This window comes from Musa acuminata, chromosome BXJ3-9 (genome assembly GCF_036884655.1).
Source record: "Musa acuminata AAA Group cultivar baxijiao chromosome BXJ3-9, Cavendish_Baxijiao_AAA, whole genome shotgun sequence".
In the NCBI taxonomy this organism is placed as follows: domain Eukaryota; kingdom Viridiplantae; phylum Streptophyta; class Magnoliopsida; order Zingiberales; family Musaceae; genus Musa; species Musa acuminata.
The window spans coordinates 42914104-42936736 of record NC_088357.1 but is presented as its reverse complement, the minus strand read 5'-3'; the positions used below and the strand labels follow the sequence as shown (position 1 = coordinate 42936736).

Sequence of the window (22633 nt, the reverse complement as noted above, 5' to 3'; positions counted from 1 at the left end):
ATTTGAATTACCATTAAATTATCATCATTGTTTAGAGTTGTTTGAGCATTTAAGCTTCAATGTCGTGGAGATAAATGCTTGTGTGGACTTTTTTGGGGGGATATATGATTGATATACATTCTTCTCTTTACCTAAAATATCTTATGTTCAATTGAACAAAGAGTTGAAAAATCATTAATTTCATCAGGGTGCAAAGGAACTGAATTGTCAATGAACATAGGGTTTATTGACTCCTGCTAAACTTAGCTTATGCCCTTTGAAGTTGATGCTTCTTGACATTGACCTGCCAAATGATTAAAATTTCTGGTGCAAATGGATTACAAGCCATTGTAAAACAGTAAAAAGTCTCAATCTTCTTTTCATGATCAGTGTTGTTTATGCATGACAAAAATGAAACAGCATTATCACAAGTAACGAGTAGGATGAAAGCTCTAGTTAATATGTGCTAACTGATGAAAGCCTTATCCTAGATGGGTGGGGAAACAAATCTTCAACAGTGGACCTAGCTCCTCCCATAAGTAATTTCTGAACTTGATTGCTGATCTTTTTATGTTGTATATGTTAGATCACTTTAATATTTGAATCTGTTTTTTTATGTTAATTAGTTTGCTCTCATTTTAGTTTATGATCCCATGTAAGTCTAAAACTACTATTTGTCATGTAAATTCAACAATTATAGGAGCATTATTCCTAACCATCTCCATCATTTTAGAAATGGTTTGCTACTTAACATATAACCACTGTTCTTATTCATATAGCTTTTGAAATTTGAAGTGAGATTATTGTGATATATTTAATATAGGTAGGTGCTTGGAATCGGTGGTAATCCTTATGTTAATTATTCATCATTGACCATATTTATTGAAGTTATTTCAGCACGACCAAATTCATCTTGGAGGTTTAGTACACACCTAAGAGTAAAATCAGCTCTCTTCAACTCTCTTGTGCAACTCCTACAGAATCTCAAGAATCAAGAAGAATAGCTGAAGGATAAAAGCCAATGATCTTCTTTAAAAACTTTATGAATTTCCTTTTCTCTTTGGCTTGTTTACTTTTTGATTAATTAAAACCAGCTCATCACCATTCTAAGTAAGCAGTATCTTTTTCCTATTTGCTTCTCTTTAAATTTACTATCTTTTGAGCTCTGACCTTGCATACAGAACATGAAAATTCTATTTCACCTTATTCTGAAGGATTTTGTGGGTGACCCTTCTCCAAAAAAGAATTTCATGGTAACGACAATACAAAATCAAGAAAACCTTTCAAATATCTTGATCAGTATTTAGAGGTAAAAAGTCCTTTCCAATTTTGGCTCTTTCCTCAGGTCATACGACACTTGTTCCTTAATAATATCACTGACTTTCTCCTTGTTGATATTCTGGCAGTGTCTTCAAATTGAAAACTATTGGCTTTTAAATGTTTATATTGTGGAAAAGTGGAACTTATGTCTAACGGAATATGGAGTCTATTTTGAGAAACCCAGTCATGTCTGTGTTTCATCAACTTCTCTATTTGTGCTATGCCCTTCCTAACAGGAAATGTCGGAATCATCTTTAGCTCATCACTCTGTATGTTTCATAATGTGGCATTTTTTGTGTTTTTTCCCCCTTATGTTTCTGCCTTCTGATCATGGTAAATTGATGCTAACCATAGAGCATTCAACCACACTTTGTCATAATGCTTCCCTCAGTTTCTTCCCCTTTTTCTTAATCTTTTATTTCAACTTTCTCTCTACTATTTTTATATATTCTCTTTATCTTAATGTATTTTCAATATCTTAATCAGAGCTTTGGTGGGTGTTGGCTCACTTCTCTTTGTCTCTCAGAAAAGAATAGGTAACATCTCCACTCAGGAGTTCACAGATAGACCCTCCTCTTTCTGGATTGTCTTCTGTTAGATACTCTCTGGCTCAGTTGCCCCAAGTGGTGGCAAAAAAGAAATGAAAAAGAGAAAGCTATCTGCTTACCTCTTTCTAAATATTTATATTATCCATTATCATGAGACAAACAAATGACCCATGCCGATGAACCTACCCTCTTTATAGGGTAACTGAACAAATAAATGAGGGTACCTCTATCATATGGATTCTGGGCCATGACAACCATGCTGCATATATATGACTTATTCAACAGTTGGAAATCTGTCTTGGTCTCTCTATAGCCATACTCAGGGTTTCATCCTGCCTGCCCAAGGAAAAAAGAAAAAGGGGGCAAGGAAGAATCAACTTTTTGATGTTTGGCAGGCTAGATCAAATTTTGTCAGATTTGAACTGACAAGGTCATTCCCAAAATAAGCAGCAGGTGCAAATTTCATGGCTACAACAGAATAAGGTGCAAGTCAGATAATTTTATTTATATTATTTTTTAGAATAGTTTCTTTTTAATTCAGGTTATGCAAAAACATGACCAAATTGCTGGTCCTACTCTGTGTCTGGATAGATACACAAAATTAATGGATTAGGCTACAAGTACAAGGTAGGGTGCAGGTATACTTAGATATGACATATCATGATGATCTGATTTCTCTTGTAGTGATGTCACTGAGCTCCTGCCATAAGTTCACAAAAAATAGATTTGTTTAACTTGCGCACAGTCCCATGTACCACCACTTGCCTAGTTGGGTCACATGGGAAAGGGGAATTATATTTGATAATCCTTTCCATATGCACCTTCAAATACATATGCTAATTCCTCGAACTCTTCTGGATGATACCCAAATGATTCCATTAGCAAAATGGTTGGTGGTACCTAATATCACATGGCTATAGAAAGAACATATGCAGATTTTTACTATTTAAAATAGATAAGATTGTCAAACCTCTGAGGAGCCAGGTGCATGCATATATGAGCATATGTCTCAGTACTAAACAAGTATATATCAAGGCAAGTTGCTGTTTGCAAATTTTTGGGGTTGTATACATGAAATATTTTTCAGCCATTTAGCTCTACTGATGAAATATGGCCCATTCATATTCTGTATTTGTTCACACTGACTTCATGGATACATTTGCAGACATTTTTTTATACATGTTCAGTTCATCTTGAAATTTTCCTAGCACTCTACTCTTTTTATAACTGAATGCGGCTTCTGTTTACTTTCCATCCACCTAATATTACATTTGATCTATGTGCTTACTTTTTTAGTTATCATGCAAATAATTACAGAACATTTAACTGTTTCTCGATAAATCAGACATGCCACTTTATCTTAGGAATAACATTATCACTGATCACTCTTCATATGATGTGATAGTTGTAAGACAAAGAAATTACTTGTAAATGCAACTTTCTGACTATCTAGTGTACAATTAATTAACATGACCCACTGCATTAATGAATAGAACATGAGAAGGGGTACTATGTATAGTAGACATCTGTAATATGAATTGCATCTATATAATTAGACAAAGGAGCATGCTGACTTTGTCCTATGTTAGTAGCTCTGTGAAATAATGAAGTACTAGCAGAAACAGGGTGAGTCGGGTTACATGTACATACATTTGTGAACACATGGTCCCTCGAGTGTTGTTAGATGAGCCTCTGCACATTTTGTCTCATTGCTCAACTTGTGTTCCATGCACAGCAGAATTCTGTCCTCATCTGTTCACCCATGTGAATAGACATTGATCTCTGTCCATTGTACTTATCCATTCATGCATACATTATAATCCTTATCTGGTTTCTGATGATTTTACCTGCATGGCTAGGCTTTCAAAGAAAGCCCTCAAGAACATGGAGGCCTTTGTGAGTGAATGTTCTCAAGTATCTTTCAAATGTGTATTCTGTGTGACCATGGCATCAGTTGGACATCTCCTGGTTAGAATGGGGTTCATGTGGAGTGGGGTTTGTCTTCTGCTATTTATGTAACAATTTTATCACCTCAACTTCATCTCCATTATGTTAGCAAGGGAGATGAGAGTTTCTTCTTCTCATCTACTGTTAGATTTCCCAATGTACTTTGTCTGCATCACAAGGATGAGGTTAAACAGTCATTTGAGAGATGCCTCATTGTCCCTTTGTTAGCTTGCTAGCTAAAATGTAACTGTAGGCTGTGGCTATATGAGATTGTGTTTTCTCTGAGCTGAGACAGTGAAAAAATATGAATGACTAGTTGGGAAGAAGAAGGGTGAAAGCTTTCTGCTCTGTTCCAAATACCCTCCTAATATATGAAAGGGCTTGAAGATTATTTTTGTTGTGAGTTACACAATAAAGCAGACAAAGAGCAAAGAATAAGAGAGATCTAAACATGTGCTCAATGGAAGAAGAATTTATCTATGGTGCATATGCTTACATAAAACAAGTTTCTCTACTCTTCAAGTCATCTTGGAAGATTTTTATATAGTGTTAACCTAACATTGTATTACTATGTTGTGATTTTGTACAACCTTAACAAAGTATAGTTGTTTATAGTACATTAAAGCATTGATAGGAAATAAACATACACATACATGTAAAAGTATATGGAGCCAGAAATTAAAAAAAAAAACTATTCAAGTGAACTTAATTACCCTTGAAAAGCTTGGCAAGTTATGAATTTCACTAGAAGTATACTTGATCACAGATCCAGAAGTAGTGGTTTTTATCCTGCGGAAAATGGAATTGAAATTGATGGTTCCTATGGAAAATGAAATCATAATCGGACCGAATCCAAGCTTTCGATTATGAAATCATCGGTTCGACTCCATTTCAACCTGCTAGTTTTGATTGCTAGAAAAAAAAAACAAAAAAGGTTCGATCAAGATTTCAATCTAGATCATTGACTCTGAGTTTGAAATGTTAACTAACTATATAATGAAACCCATTTGTATCTTTTGTTTTTTTAGCTAGTTTGGAATCGAATCGAAACCATTCATTTTGATTCTGATTCTGGTTCTGGTTTCAGGTTCAGGAATCACAATCCAATTGTGTTAACTACTGAAATCCATTTATATCATTTTTTTAGCTAATTTGGAATCCATTTATATCATTTCTGGTTCTGGTTCTGGTTTTGGTTCCTATGCAGGATTTTCCAAGGCACTATTAATAACAGGTTTTTTATATAAAAAAATAATTCATAGGGATAATTGATTTAACAACGAGATTATGAGTTCAAAATTAGTTTCCTTGCATGAATAATTATATGGATTATTAGGTAGTGTTAAACCAAGTTTCTGTGAAAAGTATTTCTTTCTCTATCTAAAGTGTGTTTGATTTCAGAGTATATATGGGGAATAGGATTTCACTTGAACAGGGGAGTCATGATGTTATCTTCATTGTACTTGATTGGATTCTAGCAAAACAAAATCAAATTTGCATCAGAAAAAAATGAAAAATAAGGATGGTTGCCAGACAGGAAGCTGAGAGAAGGATATGGCATTATTCCACCATCCCATGTAAGTATTATCCTCAATCCTTCTTGGGCAGGTCTTGGGGACATCTACTTTATCTTTTGGCATGAGATTTCACTCATCCTTTTCCTCTCCTAGTTGATGCAAGGACCATCTCACTGCCCCACCTCCATTGCCTAATCAAACCTTGTCTTTATAATACAAAACATGTACTGTGCTTGCACCTCATGAGTGTGGAAAAATGTTTTCAGATCCACAAGTGCAAAATGAAGGGGCAGTGTAGGCAGTGCACTGATGCCTTCTGCATCCATCATGACACACACACACACACTTGCATTGCTTGATTCCTCTTCTCTGTCTTGTTGCAGGGTTCTACAGGGAATGAGATAAGCTTCCAAGGATCAATGTTGGTGGTTTTGGCACTCTTATCCAACTGCCCTTTTGATTGTTTCACTTGCAATCATGCTATCCCACTTCTGCAGCATTGGCTTGTTCAGTGCCATTGATGATTGATCATTGCAAGTGTTCCATGTTCATTGGATGTATAACAACATGGTTTCTCTGGAGGTAGAAAGATATACACCAGAAAAGACTATTGGAGGATTCTTTTACACTGTTGAAGACCAGTGAGATGATCATTTTTTTATGGTACTTTTAGCAAAGAATCTATTGAAGGATTCATTTCAATCCATCCTCCTGGCTAGTAATTATTGTAGGCTTTCAAAGGGAAATCTTTCAGTGACAACATGAATCTATTTGTCATCAACAAAGCCTCCATGAGAGGTTAAAAACTAGAATTAGAATATAATTGCATCAGAATGTGAAGGGTTTATATTTTCATGCTTTATTTCTGAATAAGAGAAGGATAAAATTGGCTTTTTCTTCTTCTGATACTGACAATACTGCTCTATATATAGCAAAAAAGCTTCAGAATAGTCTGATGGAGAGGATTTGATGATCTGTTTTTTCATGACTTGCCATTTAGTTATTAAATTCAAATACATAACTAGCTTTATGTCAAGTTTAATGACACAAGAACTAACCTCTTAAGATATTCTATTACATTTTTTTATCATAAGATGTGCATGTAAAGAATGAGCTTTGCAAATATTCAATCTATGTCAGCATTCTAAATTTGACTTCAAAAAGTATGGCCTACACCAATAGCTGAAGCAGATCTTTTGTTTTTATGCAGATACATCAGCATTCTGATTACTATCTGTCTCTTTAATCAATTGTATCAACCAAATTAATTAGAACAGAATAACAATCCTACCAATTAGGCTTAAGTTGATTCACATAGAACAGATCATCCAGGGGGAATAGCAAAGATCAACTTTCATTTGAAGGTCACAGCAGTAACAGTCAGAGTGATCTCTCTTTCAGTGTCTCAAGAAGAACAATTTTGGTTGTGTGCTCTGGTGGTTTGTGTGAGTGTTAGGACCATTAATTTTGCTTTGACAATTTGGATGTACAGTGTTTTCTAGTTGATGTAACATGACACTAATGGATCATCTCAAGCACAAACATGGCCAGTAACATGGAAAGCCACCTCCAGCCCTGGAGGGCAAAATTTAAAGCTGCACAGTAAGAGCTGTACTTGGATAACATGATGAAGAGGAGTGGAAAAGGCAGGGGACTCATCATGTGGAGATCCAAAGATTAGAAGCTCCCATGTGGATACCATGTGGGATATCATCTTCCTTTTCCCAAAGCTGACTTAGAGGGCAGAACAAGAGAGATAGAGAGAGAGGAGCAACCATCACCATGTTTCCTGGATCTTGCAGCACCACTACTTGTGAGACCAAATAGCTGTTGGCCCTTGGAAGGAAGAAAAGAACAATTCCTTGGCTAAGTATCTCTTGGCAAGTTAAGCACAATGAGTTAAGTTAGCTCTTGTGTGTCACATCCTTGTGATGCTCACCATCATTGAGAGAAGTCAATCAGCATGGATTATGGATTTGGTGTCTTGAAAAACCAGACATTATCCAAACAAAATTGTGATTGCTTTCTCACCATACTTGTTCTTGTGAATGTTCCTATTCAACAGTAGCATAAACTTTGGGTAGATTCTTGGTTAATTTTATGATCAATTATCTGCCCTCAAAACTATCTTTACATCCCTCTCTTGTTTCAGTTCATAGTCATTGAGGACCAAAGAAATCCTTCATAATCTTAATATTCTTCTACAGTAGCTTTCATGCTTATTCAAATATTTTTCCTAAACAAGAGAAAGAAATAAAAAACAAATGTGAAATGGAATGAGAGAAAGAAAGAGATCACAACTTTATGTGGCATCTTACATCATGTCTCCTGCAACCTGTTAAGAGTATCAGCATTATAGCATCAAATCACAATAATGGGAAAAAATGGTTCTGCTGAATCATTATTTGTACTAGTGACTGCTACCAAATATCTCATAAATTAGATTCTTTGATTTGATTTCTGCGAGAAACCCGGTCATGATGGTCTGATAAATTGCTACTAATCCTCTGTTTGTCTGGTCTGACTTCCATGATTGTCATAACTCAAGGAGTTATTGTCTTTCATTAGGATTCACTGCCATGATAGCAGCACAGGGAGCTGCTACTATTGGCAAGCAGAGTAATCTATGATCAAGGAGCAAAAAGATCATTAAACTAGCCTATGATATGAATCAGTGAGAGGATGTGCTGTGGCTAACTAGTTTACAGGAGTTCACAGGAATTGTTTGTGAGTGTGGGCCTTGGAAATCATGTGCATGCATGTGGCCTGTCTCTGCCAAGTATGTCCCTTCCCTACTTCTCTTTTGTATTGGTTTTGATCACACCACCTCATGATTCATTGCAGCTTTTGTTCACCTTTCAACTCCAAGTTCTTTTCATCATCTTTCATTTGTTTTGCTTCTGTGTCTTTGATGGCAGATCCAACTCTTTGCACCCAAGATTACATGATGAGGGTACACCAGTGCACATGTAAAGGCAGCTCCATGTTTCACAGACCTCCTTGCATGCAATCAAGGATCCAATTTGCTGTTCCCAATTGTACCACAACACAGCGTTGGCATGTGATGCACTTGCTCAATTAGAGACAGCTTTTTTCTCTTGTTTTCCTTTCTTCTTTCTCTCTCCTTCATTGTATCTGAGCTTGATGAGTACTGAACAGATGCATATAGCTTCCCTCTTGAAATGATGTTACAGTGTTTTCATGTGAGCCTCTAAGATTTTGCTCAATTAGAGACAGCTATTTCTCTTTTCTTATGTTCCCCTCCTTCGATACATAACATATACCAACTTGGATCTGAGTGAGAACAGAGATCAGAGGAATAAAGGTATTGGATTCTCGTGAAATAGTGTCACATGCAGTGCCTCTTAGCAGAACAACTCTCTCTCTCTCTCTCTCTCTCTCTCTCTCTCTCTTTCTCTCTCTCTCTTCTCCTTCCTCGATATAAGCACAGCAAGCCTTTAGCTCACTGCCTTGCTCTTGTGCTCCCAAGTCTGCAACCATGCAAGTTCCAAACTCATTCAAGCTTGCTTTGCTCAAGCAAATGCTTCTGGGCTTCCAGCTATCAGATGTTTCATCCAACAGCATGAGCTTCCACGAGAGGAAGAATGCCATCAAGCTCTCGGCCGACGCCGCCATGGTCTTCGCCAGAGGCAGCACAAGGTGGACTCGGGGCCTCGTCGCAAGCCTCTCCAAGAACAGGAACAACGACGGCCTCCTCAGAGGCATCCTGGGGAAGAAGTATGAGAGGCTAAGCTTGCCATGCTGCAACTCATGGAAGATCCCAAGGTCCAGGAAGATCCTAAAAAGGTGCTTGGGGCTATGCTCAAGGAGGAAGAAGGCAACAGGTCCACAACATGATGTCGAGAGCAGTAGCACCCTCGCAAGGAGGCTGGCGAAGAAGAGGATCCAAGTGCTCAAAAAGCTTCTGCCAGGAGGTGAGTCCATGGAAGGCTTCTCTTTGCTGGATCAGACTCTGGACTATGCTGTGTCTCTCAAAGCTCAGGTTGACATAATGCGAAGGCTCTTGAAGATCTCCAAACCCTCAAATCTCAAGTAAGTCATCGAGCATTAGCCCCTTGCAAAACAATCTTCGACTCATCTGCGTTGAATACTTGGATTCGGTCTACTGTTGCATCATCATCATCTCTCTTCTTTTTCCCTCTACAAATCAGCAAATGAAGGTTTGTGGATGTGGAGGCTCAGATTCCACAGCCAGAAGAAATGTTTCTGGATATGTAGCATGAAGTCAAGAATGTGCTCATGAAGAAAGAAACATGACTGGACTTCTCCTGCTCTTTTGTTCTACAGCCTCCATCTGAAGGAGGAAGAAGAAGAAGAACATGCCCAAAGGCATTGAAATGATTAAGGTTGTACAGCAGTGCAGAAATGTCTTGAGAGAGAGGAAGTTTAAGTAGATGTGCAACTAATTTCCTTCATGTTGATATGTCATTTCTAGCTGTAATTATGTGGACATATAATGGCTACAATGTTTCTGAGATATATAAGAATAATAATAAGAAGATTACCTCTTCAAAACACTGAATTATGTGTTAGATTTTTCTCATAAACCAAACACTGCCAAGTTTCATGACAAGGCCAATATCAGATACTTGGATTGGCAGTCAATCAAATCATAAACAATGAGGACATGAGAGAACAGGTAACCCATCAAAACCACCAAAGATTTCACATTCTACATAATTATTTTATTAGGTTAGGAAAATAAAAATAAAAATTAGCTCAGATTAAGGTAGTGTATATATACATTAACTTGTCAATCTACATGTGGCTTTCATCTCTTGTTTGAAACTGTATTGACAACTTTATTCTTGAAACTTTGTCTAATTTTTATCAACCTTTTTTTCTTTATCTCAATGAGATCAAGTTATGAAGTCAAACATGTTTGTGACATGAAAGCATCATCAAATTATCATCTCCTATGGTGACAAGCAATCTGCTCTGCACCTTAGCATGGCTGTCAACCATCAAGGTCATTTAAAATGATTTAAGGTCTCGCAAAGAAGGTTGAACAGAACCATTGGGAATCCAATATCAAACTAATCAAACTGGACATGTTTAACATGAACAGACTATGGCAAGAAATAGTGTTATTTTTCCTGAATTGGTTCATGTTTATCCCCTTCCTAGAAATTATCTACTTCTTAATCATAAAAAATATTTCGTATTTTATTTATAGGATATGGTTAAGTTTATCCAACCAAATGGCTTTGCAACAAATGCAGTCATTTTTAAGTTTAAAATAATTAATTTTCCCCTACAGTTGTTTAGACTTACTATTTGAGGGATTCAATATCTTTTTGACATGATAGTTGACCAATCCCAAATAATATAACTAGTCTTGCCATATGAAAGGGATTTGATATCCCTTGATTTTGGCATGGATTAATCCCAACTCATGAGTTGACCAGTTTGATTGGCTCTGATATGAACCCTATATTTTATATATTTAAAAAATAACCAAGAATAATAAGAAAACTATGAGATGGTGGATTAATCAATCTCTAGATCAAGACATCTCAAATCCCTTTCATTCACTGTCATCAGGGATTGGTCAACTCTAGGATGCAATCAATTCTTGATGGGACTTGAGTAGATGCAGCAGTCATTGTTCCTGTTCTTCTTGATGCCATCATGCAGCTAAGTCAGCTGCCATAATAGTATAAGATACATTTGATTAGGTCTTGATTGGCATTCATAAATTGGAAATAATGCTGCTTTTATCAGCAACAATTTCACGAACACAACAGAGCCTTATTTTATGTCACTTGCAGCTGCATGCATGGCTTCTTCATCTCCAACCTACAGCTGATGGGACTCTGCTCCATCAACCACAAGCCTCCTCAGCAAACCCTATTCTGGAGGCTACGGTGTCGTACACCACCCTCTGGTTCTTTTGCTGATAGTTCCCGATGATGCCGGTTTGGTCCTCGTACTGAAGGCTGGCCATCGCCAGACAAACCTGGGAAGCATCCCGCTTCACGAAGTAGAAGATGCCGGTGACGTCCACGGTCATCTCCGCGCCGCCCTCGAACCCCAGCCTCAGCCTCGGAACCCTCACCTCCTCGAAGGCCGACAGGTCGAAGCAGGTGTCCAGGATGGAGAAGCTCGGCGCCGGAGGGTAGCCCGAGAACTGCTTCACGAACTCCGCCTTCAGCGCCTGGTAGACCGACGGCACCAGCCGCGTGATCACCGTGCCCGAGTCGATGAGAATCCTGCCGTTGGAGAAGCCGGCGGCCTCGAGGGCCACGCCGCCGACGCTCATGTCGGTGAGGTTGAGGAAGTAGAAGGGTGCTTGCAGCGGGTCTGATAGCATTCTGGTGTAGGAGATTGGAGTGGAGTTCTTGTACGCGGCAGGATCGTCGCCGAGGACCAAGGAGCCCGATGAGCTGAGCATCCTCGTGGGGAGGCAGTAGGAGAAGACTCCGCCGAAGCGAGCGGTGGTCTGCGACACCAGCGAGAGTTGGGTCCTCCCGAGCCCCATGAGACCGGCGGTCCCGCCGAAGAGCCCGTGGTTCCTCAGGCCGCAGCCGAAGGTAAACCCCTCGATGCTAGCTCCGCCGACGTCGATCCTCTCTCGTCCCAGCAAGCCGCGGGAGTAGGAGCCGTCGCCGTAGCCGATGGCGTAGCTGCAGGTCGACTGGTCCGCGCCGCAGACGCCCGCGCTCCCGGTAGCCGCCTGGAGGGAGTAGCAGGCGGTGGAGTTGCAGGGGACGTACTGGTAGGAGGGCGAGGCGGAGGGTTCGAACAGGGGGTCTTGTTGGCTGTAGCAGTAGAAGCAGGGCTTGCATTGGACCCAGGTGAGGTCGCTGCCGGTGTCGACGATGACCGTCATGTTCTTGCCGCCGACGCCGATGGTCACTACGTAGTTCAGAGTCTGGAGCTTGATTCCCGAGACAAGAGGCACCTGCGCTCCCGATGAATCTTGTGGGAGCTTGTTGGAGATTCTGGACTGAAGTGATGAGACTCGAGCTTCGTCGGCGATTAGGAGCTTCGAGACGTAGTCATCGTGATTGCTGATATGCCTCGAAACCTGATGTTGCTGCCTCATTTCCAGCATTGCAGTACCGGTATGACTCCCTGCAAGGAAGAAGATTTCATGCAAGAAAACTCGATCGACGGATGACTGCAACCATCACAAAGTAGAACTGCTAAGAGGCTCACTTGTTCTTCCACTGGAAGTAGACCGAGGGAGCAACTTGTCTCCCCACTGCAGCTCATGCACGGACAACAGATTCTGATGGGAGCAACAGACACCATCGACAGCAGCAGCAGCGGCGGCGACGACGATGACAGGGAGAAGAAGAACGTGGTGCAGCAAAAGCGAGAGCTTGGAGGCCGGAACATGGCATGGTAGTCCCACCATTGCAGAAGCCAGCCGGAAGGATGCTGGGTGACGAAGTGAGGGCAGGAGGAGGAAGGAAGTAGACAGGTTGGTGGGGGGGGGATTCTTGGGCGTTTGCGGGGCTCGGCATGAGAACAGAGGAGGACGGGTTGGCTACTTGGATGCATTAGCGCATGGTGGGGAATCGCTGGGGGCTCACGGGCGGCCGAAACCGTGGAATCGGATGTTGGCCGTGCGTGGGTTATCAGCTCCCGTGATTTGTGGTAGCCTGGTGGGCGTGGAGAGGTAGGCGAAAAGCTTCGGTCCTTTTATCTTCTTCTTCTTCTTCTTCTTCTTCTTCTCCTTCTTCATCAAAGCAGTAGAATCGCTTGAGGTTATCAGGCAACCTCACCTTCATGCTGGCTTTTGCATCTCAATGGCATGTAATCATGTCACGATAATGTAAATATAATTTATGTAATTCGATATTTTTTTGCTTATATTCGCAAAAGAAAAACTTAAATTTCTTGAGAATAAACCAACAAAACAAAATTTTTCCTTGGATTAATCACTCCCTCTCGTAAGCCCTTAAATTACCTTAATCCTAAAAACACACACAGGAATCATAAAGATAACTTTTTTTTTACATTATAAAAGTTTATTTATCCCTTAAATCAAGGACTACTATCTCGTGCCGTCCAATGGTATCGATCCAACGTATCATATGTTAGTACATTAGTACGATAAAATGATCAAATAATTCTAAATCCTAACTTGACCTAAATTATGCTTAATTACCTTTAATTAGAGCTAAACTAATTAACTTTAAGTAAAATTTCTAACCTTTTTTAATTCAAAATAATAAATTGATTATTATTATTAATCATGAATTAGGAACTTTTAGTGTGTGAAAATAAGTGAAAATGAGAGTGAGGAGAGGGAGAAGGATTTAAATGATCGTTGTGTTAAAAATCGACACTATTAAATTTTGATCGATATCAACCTGTAGCGACTGATGGATATATGATTTATTTTCAATGTATTCTCATAAACTGTTTTATGCTCATAGCTTGAGTGTCTCTTCATGCATTTTACGTTGACTACGAATGATCTAAGATTAGGTTTTATTCTCTCCATCCGCAAACATGATATTAATATATTTATCAATTTAGAATGAATATTTAACATAGGAGGATGACATAAACACTTTTGTCTTGCTTGCAGCTCACGTCGACAGGATAAGTGGCCGATGCTTCTTCTGAGAGCATAAAATAATGTACGATCCTGATAAGTGTAGCATTCATTGATGGGATGGCGATGATGGTGACCATAATAACAATGGGGATGAAATAGAAAACAATTCTTCATGTCATTTCACAGGGAAAGGGATTGCATGCGATGAAACGGGACACGAGAAGGAATCTTTCATGACCAATACTTGCCATTAAATCGACTCTCAATCCTCGTCGCCTTGTTCGCGACGGTTGTCGAGTGCTTTGGTGATTCAGAGTCGCCTTTCATCCCATCTTACTCCTCTGGGAATCCAACTCGGCGGCACGCCGCCGTTGGGCCCACCATCCACATGCCGTCCCGCCGCGGGCCCCATGGAGAAGGTACGCGATCCGGCGGCCCGTACCTTTTCTCGCTAGTACGAAAAGACGAAATTGCCCTTCCCCATTTATTATCGACCAAATTAGTTTTATTTTTATGGACACAAATCCTAATAACTGGGTGTATTACCCAGCTCGATGATGCTAATTAATTGAAGGTAATCACAGGGCACAGTGTTAATCCCATAAATTAGTGCAGGAAAGATTGATATCCATGTTATTTGATACCTGTTAATTGCAAATTCAATTAGAATCACGTTGACCAACTCCAACGTTTGGTATGGTTGACCAACAAAACACACGTTTTCCTAAGCCTATTTTGACCGGAACTGAGTCACGACTTTTGTCTCGATCATAGCCCACGTCGGTCATAATTATATTATTATTATTATCATCGTTATTATTCAGAACTCTTATTTTTGAAGGTTGATATTTTTTGTCGTGGCTCGGGGAGGGTAAAGATGTAATTTTGGGGGAAAAAAAAATCTAAACCCCACGTGCGCAGCTACCGGGAGGCACGTGTACGGCTGCTCGCCAAAAACGAGGCCACCGCTTCATTAAATTATCTGTTTGTAATCCCCAAATCCGGAAGGTGGAGAAGCGCATTCGTCGATTCCCACCATTCCAAATCTCAACTCCATTTCGTGATCCGTAGTGGGCGATTAGAGCTTTGATTCGTCTTGGGTTGCAGGGGGAGACCGCGTGGATCCGCGTTTTAGTTAGGGTTTCCGCGGGGTTCGGTGATCCTACCGGCTTTTTCGTGCGTTGTTCTTCTTGTGGTGTGGGCTTTTTGATGGTTCAGTTGACGAATCACGGCAAGCTGCGGCCGGAATCCGAGCTGCCGATGAAGATGACGCTGCCGCTAGCGACGAAGCTGGAGATTGAGGACCCGTTGGAGGACGAGCATGGTCCGCTCAACAAGAGATCCAAGGTCGCTTCTCTTCCTTCTCTCCAGCAGGGGATATCTCTTCGCTTTCTTCTCTTCTTTCTCTTTTTCAATTAAAAAGACGATCTCTGTGAGTGCCCTCAAAAAATAACTTGATCTGGTTGGGTTTGAGGGTTCTGATGGTAAATTTTCGTATTGGCAAATTTTCTTCATGGTAAATTTTCGTATTGGCAAATATCAGCTGGCGGATCTATGTTTTCGAAAGATATATTTTTGGGATCACTGAAAATATAAAAATCCATATAACTTATGATAGATATGTGACATTGAATTGTGTTTCCGTCTTTCTAAAGATTTAAATTTCATAGGCCGATGCTTGTTTTCACGGAAGAGAATGTTAATCTTTGAGAATCAAACTTTATTTTGGAGCATAATTGGGTGAGTTCCTTTAATTGTTTCACAAAATCTCTTCCTTTCGCTGATGTGATTTTTGACACGAGCAATGTATTTAGGGCAATTTATTGTACTTTACAATCTGGTTATGAAAACAAAATTGTTATATAGTTTTGCAGATTTACTTACTAAATTTGTGTGTGATAGCAGTGTGGAACAGGTGAAAGCATGCCTCTAACAGAAGTTATTCAAAATAATCTGCTTAATGAGCCTAGCCCATTGGGTCTTCGTCTGCGAAAGAGTCCATCACTGGTAGATTTGATTCAAATGAGGTTGTCTCAAGCAAATGCAGCTGCTAATTCATGCATTTTGAACGATGAGAACTTGGAGAATGGGAAAAAGAATGATACTAGGTCTACCATTGCTTTGGCTAACACCGAAAAGTTGAAAGCATCAAACTTTCCAGCTTCCCTTTTGAGGATTGGGACGTGGGAGGTAATCTCCATTATGTTTGATGAAATCTTGTTATTTTCTTTTATCCTTAATGGAGTGAATATCTTTGATTAGTACGTTCCAGTTTGTTCTTATGTCCATATGAAGTACTATGTCACAGAAGTATGATTAAGTTATGCTGACTTACCAATACTTTGATTGCTTTCGAATGTTCTGTTGAACTAGTAGACCCGATTATGTAGATGTTTTCCTTTGTGATTTATTCCTCTTGTTTTTCTGTAGTTACTATTAGCCTGCTTTACTCACCACAAGTGTTTGGCCATTATTTCTGAGTACTATGCAATTAGTTTGGATTTTGAGAATATAACATTGCAGATGATTACTGTTGCAAATGTTCATAGTGCAAAACAGATGAGTCATTAAGAATTCATATGCCTTCTCTTGTCTTGAGTTGTTAATATCAAAGGTTGAGTTGTGTTGTGTCTCTGTTGGGGGAGCCACAGACACGGCACGCCATCCCATGAAGACCAGATGTTGTGCATTGCCATGCCATATATCAACATGTGTGCTGTAATTTTGTGTAGTAGCATAATCAGCAGCATATACTAGTGCTGTGTTCCAGTTCGGTTGGATATAATAGCATCCATAGCCCTTGAATCTGTTGTTTACATATCAAGTTGGTGGAATTTAGGAATGTTATCCTATTTCCTTTTTGAACAGTATGTATCAAGGTATGAAGGGGATTTGGTGGCCAAATGCTATTTTGCAAAGCGGAAACTTGTCTGGGAAATTCTTGAAGGTGGTCTCAAGAGCAAGATTGAGATCCAGTGGTCAGATATCACAGCTCTCAAGGCAACTTGCCCAGAAGATGCTCCTGGGACTTTGGATATAGTGGTATAGTGGTAATTTGACAGTACATTGCACAGAGTTTGTCAAAATTCCATGAACATTTATTTCTTTTGTGCAGCTGGGTGGCCAGCCTCTTTTCTTTAGGGAGACCAATCCACAGCCTAGGAAGCACACCTTATGGCAAGCTACTTCAGATTTCACTGATGGGCAAGCAAGCATGCACAGGTAAACAGGATATTCTTGGGTTGAATTATTGATACCTTAAGGAGGATATTGATATTACAACCACTGAGACTTCTGTACCTTGATTGTATCTGCATTTAAGAATCAACAGTTTAGGAAATTCATGTTACCTTTTCTTACAAGAAACAAAATTGCCACAAATGGAGATATTATTTACCTTCCTCGGAATGATATATTTATTGCTGACCAATTTTTTATTTCTCATGTTCTTACAGTATGGTCCTTTCAACTTATAGTGAGCTATCGATATTCAATTTTATGAAAATGCATCTAGTTGGTTTAATTTGTCTCAGAATTTTTGTTGTTCTTTTATATTGGTCACAATGAACTATGCATAGTTACATTTTTTAATATGTTGACTTTCACTGCATGGTTCCATGTGGTAGATATGATGGACTTTTCCTATACATACAACAGTATTCTTAAAAGTGCTAGGCACCAAAAAAAGTACCAAGCTCCCAAAACACAATCCAAGCAAATGCTCCCGAATATTAAAATTTAAAAATATATATTATTATTGATAAATATGATCACAAAAATAAAATTGACACATATGAAAAACATGAAATATAAAAAGGATCAAATAACAAAAAAAAAGAGAAAATAACTCAACAAAATTAATGAATTTGCATCACCCTCTAAGTTCGGTTGTAATTGTCAATATGAGAAACCTTAAAGCTGAAGATAAACTATCAAATAAATCAGCATGGGTATACATTGGTAGATAACTGGCGATGAAACAAGGCTGCAGATGGCCGCAGATGAAGTGGTAGGGTTTCGTTGGTTGCTTGCATTGGGGATCGAGTAAGTGGTATTAGTTGGTTTGGTTGAACTAACTTAGTTACCCAGGCTCGAACCCAGGTTGAGCCATGACCAATTTGGCTCGGGCGCATGCTCGAGTCGCCCAACACTTGGGCTCAAGCTTGCGCCCAAGTGGTGCTTCATTGAAACGCCTCATCTCACCCGAGTGTCTTTTGGAAACATTGAGATACATGAGCATCATGATCATATCTTGGCATGGAGATGGTCTTAGCTAATCTAGTTTGAGTTACAAAAAAAATATTGAGAACTTGGAAACTTATCTATGAGATACTTAGTTGGATTTAGCATTTGTTCTCATTTGGCTATTCTATATCATGTTTTAGAATTGTTAGCTGACATTTTTCTTGAATATTTACTTGTTTTTCTGCTTTCTAAATGTGCTTTTCGCGGTTGATAAAAAAAATAAAGATCTATAGGGTATATGTTGAGCTGTTGATTGATTCATAACATACATTAGTTATATGTCTCTTTGTGTATGTGATATTTATTTGGTAAATGTGAAGTAATAAGAGAATGTAATTCAAGATTTTTCTGGGACTGATTATTTTTAATGCCTACAATTTGATATACTTGCTTTCAGGAGGCATCTTCTACGTTGTCCACAAGGTTTGTTGAGCAAGCATTTTGAGAAGCTTATCCAGTGTGATCCACGGTTATGTGCACTAAGTCATGAACCAGATGTTCTCCTGGATGCACCATTCTCTGAACCAAGGTGCTCTGTTTTTGAGGATCAAGATGAATCCAAGTACCATCCATTTGACAAGCTGAAGGATCCATATGGATCTGTGGTTCAAGAGTTCGAAGATTCTGCATTGACTTGTGCTAGCACATCAACTTCTGCTAAGAATGACATCAGAGATCCTATTGATACTGGGAAAATCCACTCACCAAGTCCAGGTAGTTTTGAAGCCCTTTCTTACGATGGTGTATTTAAGTTTTATGGTTTACGAAAACAAATTTTTGCTTTTCATTACATAGAAGGCTGGACCAACTATGACTAGCATTTTTTCTGTACAATTTCTTCCCATCTTATTATTCCTGTGAACTTTAGCATTAAACTATCTAAAGGACATGTTATGTTTCATCCATTCTTTACATGTTTGGCCTCTTCTTTTTATATTACTAAATTCATGCATCTCTATGCTGATCTTCTGTATCAATACCAAAATGACTACTTCTTTGTTCCACATCATTTTGGCTGCTCAAAACTGCTTGATATAGTAGATATGTGGATCTTTGGTATTTTGTAAGAGTTCCATGAGGTCATGCATGCATGCCTTTTTGGAACAAAGGTAATATTTTGACGGATTCCATTAGCTCATCAATTTGTAAGAGTTCTTAGTTCCACATTACTTCAGATTGGATGCTAATTTATTAATCCATTGACCTGCTGTAACATATTTACTGTTTGCAATTTCGCATTGTTTTTTGATCCTTGGCATTGTGTACAGTGATGGAACCTTGGGTGACGCAAGGAAGTGGAACTGCTGAAACTGAAGACTCGAATAATCAGTGGTGCTGGGACCAGTTGAAAGTTCCTGGACTCAAGCATTCAATGTCCATCAGCGACTTTGTTAATCAAATAGGACATTGCATCTCTGAGCAGATCAGTTTGGGGAATCCGCAATTATCTGGCTCGGTTATACCTGACAAAGAAATGTTGGAGGAGTTGGCCCAATGCCTCTTCAGCGATTCCCAAATGCCCGCCTCAGATGAGAAATCTGTCATGTCAAAGGTGAATTCATTTTGCTGTCTGCTCCAGAAAGATGTTGGCACAGTCGACAGCCAGCAGACAGATGGCGGCGGACCTGCAGCTAACGAAAATGGTTTCTGCAATAATATTTCGGAGAAGCACACATCAATTACCAAAGGTGAGATCAACGATGCACCTGGTCCCAAGGCATTGGCAAGCATGTCAAGGAAGGATTCATTCAGTGATCTGCTGATGCAACTCCCTCGCATTGCCTCGCTGCCTCAGTTCTTGTTCAACATTGCTGAAGATGAAGAAGATAGCTCTCTGTCAAGCTGAGTTCGATGCAGCTCTTTTGTGTACAGAACAGTAGAGTCTAGATTAGTCTTGGGATGTCAGATAATGGTGATGGATGGGATAAAGTTCCTTCAGTAGCTGACGATATTGTTGGAGCTTTTTATGTGCTTTGGTGAAGTATGTTAAGTTCTTCAAATAAATAAGAGAAAAGATGTTAGGTCATGTTGCTGTCTAAACTCTGAGGTAGGCCATCCTTTTTGGTAATACAGTTGACCAAATTGGCTGAACTGTTCTGTGGGTTACAGTTGCTGGGATTGACATCAGTTGTGGTACAGATTGACCTTTATTCTTTCATCTATAACAAGGCATATTCTTCCGCTTGGTTGCTTTCTATTTGTGTTGTTTGTTGTGCCTTCTTTATTCAAGAGAAATTGATTTGGAACAATCCTGGATCAATTCTTGAACAACGAAAATATCAGTTCTTTGTGCCTGAATTATATTTTCAAGGAGAAGCAGCTGAAGGAAGGAGGGAGAATAATTCAAGATTAGGTCTGTAGACACTGGTAATCTGTAGAGAAGATTAAGGTGGTGGCAGATTCAAGTTCTAAGATGGTTTTTCCTACATCAAAAGAAAAAAGAGGAGGGAAAAGTTTGATTAGACGACTAGCAACTGATGTAAAGCATATTTTAGCACATAAAATTAAATCAAAACAAAGTAACGATTTTATATAAGTGGAATCACAATACGACGTGGAGAATTAATAAAGATAGAGATTTTATGAGTGCAAGAGCCAAGAAAGATTATTAATTTTTACCTAAGAAATGCCGTAATCTAACCTCCGTAGTGAATTATTTATTCGAGTTGGATGAAATGATCAATTTATTAGAATTTTTTCTTATAAAAAAGATTAAATATTATTTACAAAAACAAGAAAAAGAAATTCCCGGAGTTCAATTGTTGCAAAAGCTCCCATGGCTGTTCTCTGATAAACCAACTGTTCTTAACTTGCATATAGCTAATTGTGGGAGTAATTATTATAAGAAATAAAATTATTATATAAAAAATTAATGTTAGTATTGAAATCAAACATGGTAGATTTGAAACAAAATATCAAAATCATATATAATGTAAATCTACACGAAAGAAACTAGACTTGAATTTTTCTTCCTATTTATCACATAATCACTATGAGTGATGGATAAAAGGAAGATAAGAAAAGATCTATAACTTCTCAATAATATCATATATCTACATATCCGCGTTGAGTTCTTAGAAGGTCCGGTCCTTTTATGGAGATTCTAAGATAAGTAATTAGATAATCATTCCCATCAAGGTCATCTCCTAAAAAATTCAATCATAAATGAACTTTTTTATATTAACCAATAATAATAATCAAAATCCAATCAGATCTATAATATATCTTACCTAATTAAATAGGGTCATATAATCTAATTTTTTTTAATTGACTCGTTAATTAAAAAGATATAAAAGGGTTTAAAATTAAAATAAATATAATAAAATTTATTTAAAAATAAATTTACCCAACTAGATTATGAAATTTTAAAAATCATTTGTACACGTACAAATTTTTTTAAAAAATAGGTCAATAAGTTTAATAAACATAATAATACTACATTAAGTCTTACTAGCATTATGAGTTATAACGGTTGTATATTATCAATATCATACTTCGTTTTATGTACTACAATATTGTTGGTCTTTTCTAATAAAATCTAAAATGACCCATATAATTTGTCTTATCAAGACAATATTATTATTCACATTCAATCATAATATACACATACATAAATGTGAACAAGATAATAAAAATAAATAATTTTAATTACGTAAGTAAGAATATTAATTATAATGTCTACTTAGCATCATCTATCTTTTATGGGTTATTTAAAAACTCGATTATATGAACATGCTCTTTCAAATACTCTAAGCTATAAGTCCTAACTGAATGGATCAGTAATTAATATAGTAGAACTCGAATATTTAATTAACATTAATTGTTTCTGAACTTTGACTATCATATATTTTATACTATAATGCATAAAACTACTATATTACTTATCATCCTAGAGAAGAAAACTACTGTGATATGTCACAAAGTATCTTCAACGACTTGATGATTGAATCTGATCATATCTAAGTCTTGAGATAAAATTTCGATAACCATGAAACTTGATTAATGGCCTCAAACCATATCATAAAATCAACTTCTATTGTTAATAATATAATAATATATTATTTTATTTTTTATATAAATTATCTATCTAATTGATATAAATATAAATTGTAAAGTGGACTTTTTGTTATCAATATAATTTACAAAATTAGCATATGAAAATACCATCATTTCAAGCTGATCTAATTTTGTATATGTGAGTATATAATCCTTCGTCTATTTCAGATATTTTATTATTTTTTTAAAAGTCTTTTAGTATTTTCATTGCCTAGTAACTCTAATATTTATCTAGTATTTCAACTACAAAATTGAAATCTAATTTAGTATATGCTTAAGCATATAATAAACTTCCAACCATATATACATAAATAATTTTTCATATATATGATCATATAATCCTTTGTCCATTCCAAATATTATTTCCTTTGTAGTCTCTTGGTGTTTTCATTCCTATGTAACTCTAATATATACCTAGTATTTCAATTACAAAACTAATATATGATCTAGTATAGACTTGAGCGTATAATAGACTTCCAACTAGC

At 37.9% G+C, this 22633-nt stretch overlaps 3 protein-coding genes across 6 annotated transcripts; 2 read left to right on the top strand and 1 right to left on the bottom strand.

Moving 5' to 3' along the window:
* The first annotated feature begins 8147 nt into the window (after positions 1 to 8147).
* LOC103998712 (transcription factor IBH1-like 1) lies at positions 8148 to 9840 on the top strand. The gene is made up of 2 exons (XM_009420266.3): positions 8148 to 9364; positions 9484 to 9840. Exons 1-2 carry the CDS (start codon positions 8811 to 8813, stop codon positions 9488 to 9490), a joined length of 561 nt encoding a protein of 186 aa, XP_009418541.2. The 5' UTR covers positions 8148 to 8810; the 3' UTR covers positions 9491 to 9840.
* A 1086-nt stretch (positions 9841 to 10926) lies between these two features.
* On the bottom strand, positions 10927 to 12800 carry LOC135648742 (aspartyl protease family protein At5g10770-like). The gene is made up of 2 exons (XM_065166664.1): positions 12494 to 12800; positions 10927 to 12409 (listed from the first exon to the last, which is right to left on the bottom strand). The coding sequence occupies exons 1-2, from the start codon at positions 12693 to 12695 to the stop codon at positions 11157 to 11159; spliced, it is 1455 nt and encodes a 484-aa protein (XP_065022736.1). The 5' UTR covers positions 12696 to 12800; the 3' UTR covers positions 10927 to 11156.
* Positions 12801 to 14825: 2025 nt separating this feature from the next.
* Positions 14826 to 20289, top strand: LOC135584837 (uncharacterized). 4 transcript variants are annotated; one of them, XM_065168617.1, is made up of 7 exons: positions 15125 to 15194; positions 15518 to 15587; positions 15753 to 16037; positions 16716 to 16889; positions 16963 to 17069; positions 18490 to 18806; positions 19361 to 20289. In XM_065168617.1, exons 3-7 carry the CDS (start codon positions 15771 to 15773, stop codon positions 19936 to 19938), a joined length of 1443 nt encoding a protein of 480 aa, XP_065024689.1. In that variant the 5' UTR covers positions 15125 to 15194; positions 15518 to 15587; positions 15753 to 15770; the 3' UTR covers positions 19939 to 20289. The 4 variants fall into 4 exon arrangements, with proteins under 4 accessions (XP_018674072.2, XP_065024688.1, XP_065024689.1 ...); XM_018818527.2 differs by lacking the exon at positions 15518 to 15587 and having other exon boundaries at positions 14826 to 15194; positions 15750 to 16037; XM_065168616.1 differs by lacking the exon at positions 15518 to 15587 and having other exon boundaries at positions 14827 to 15194.
* Positions 20290 to 22633: the final 2344 nt, after the last annotated feature.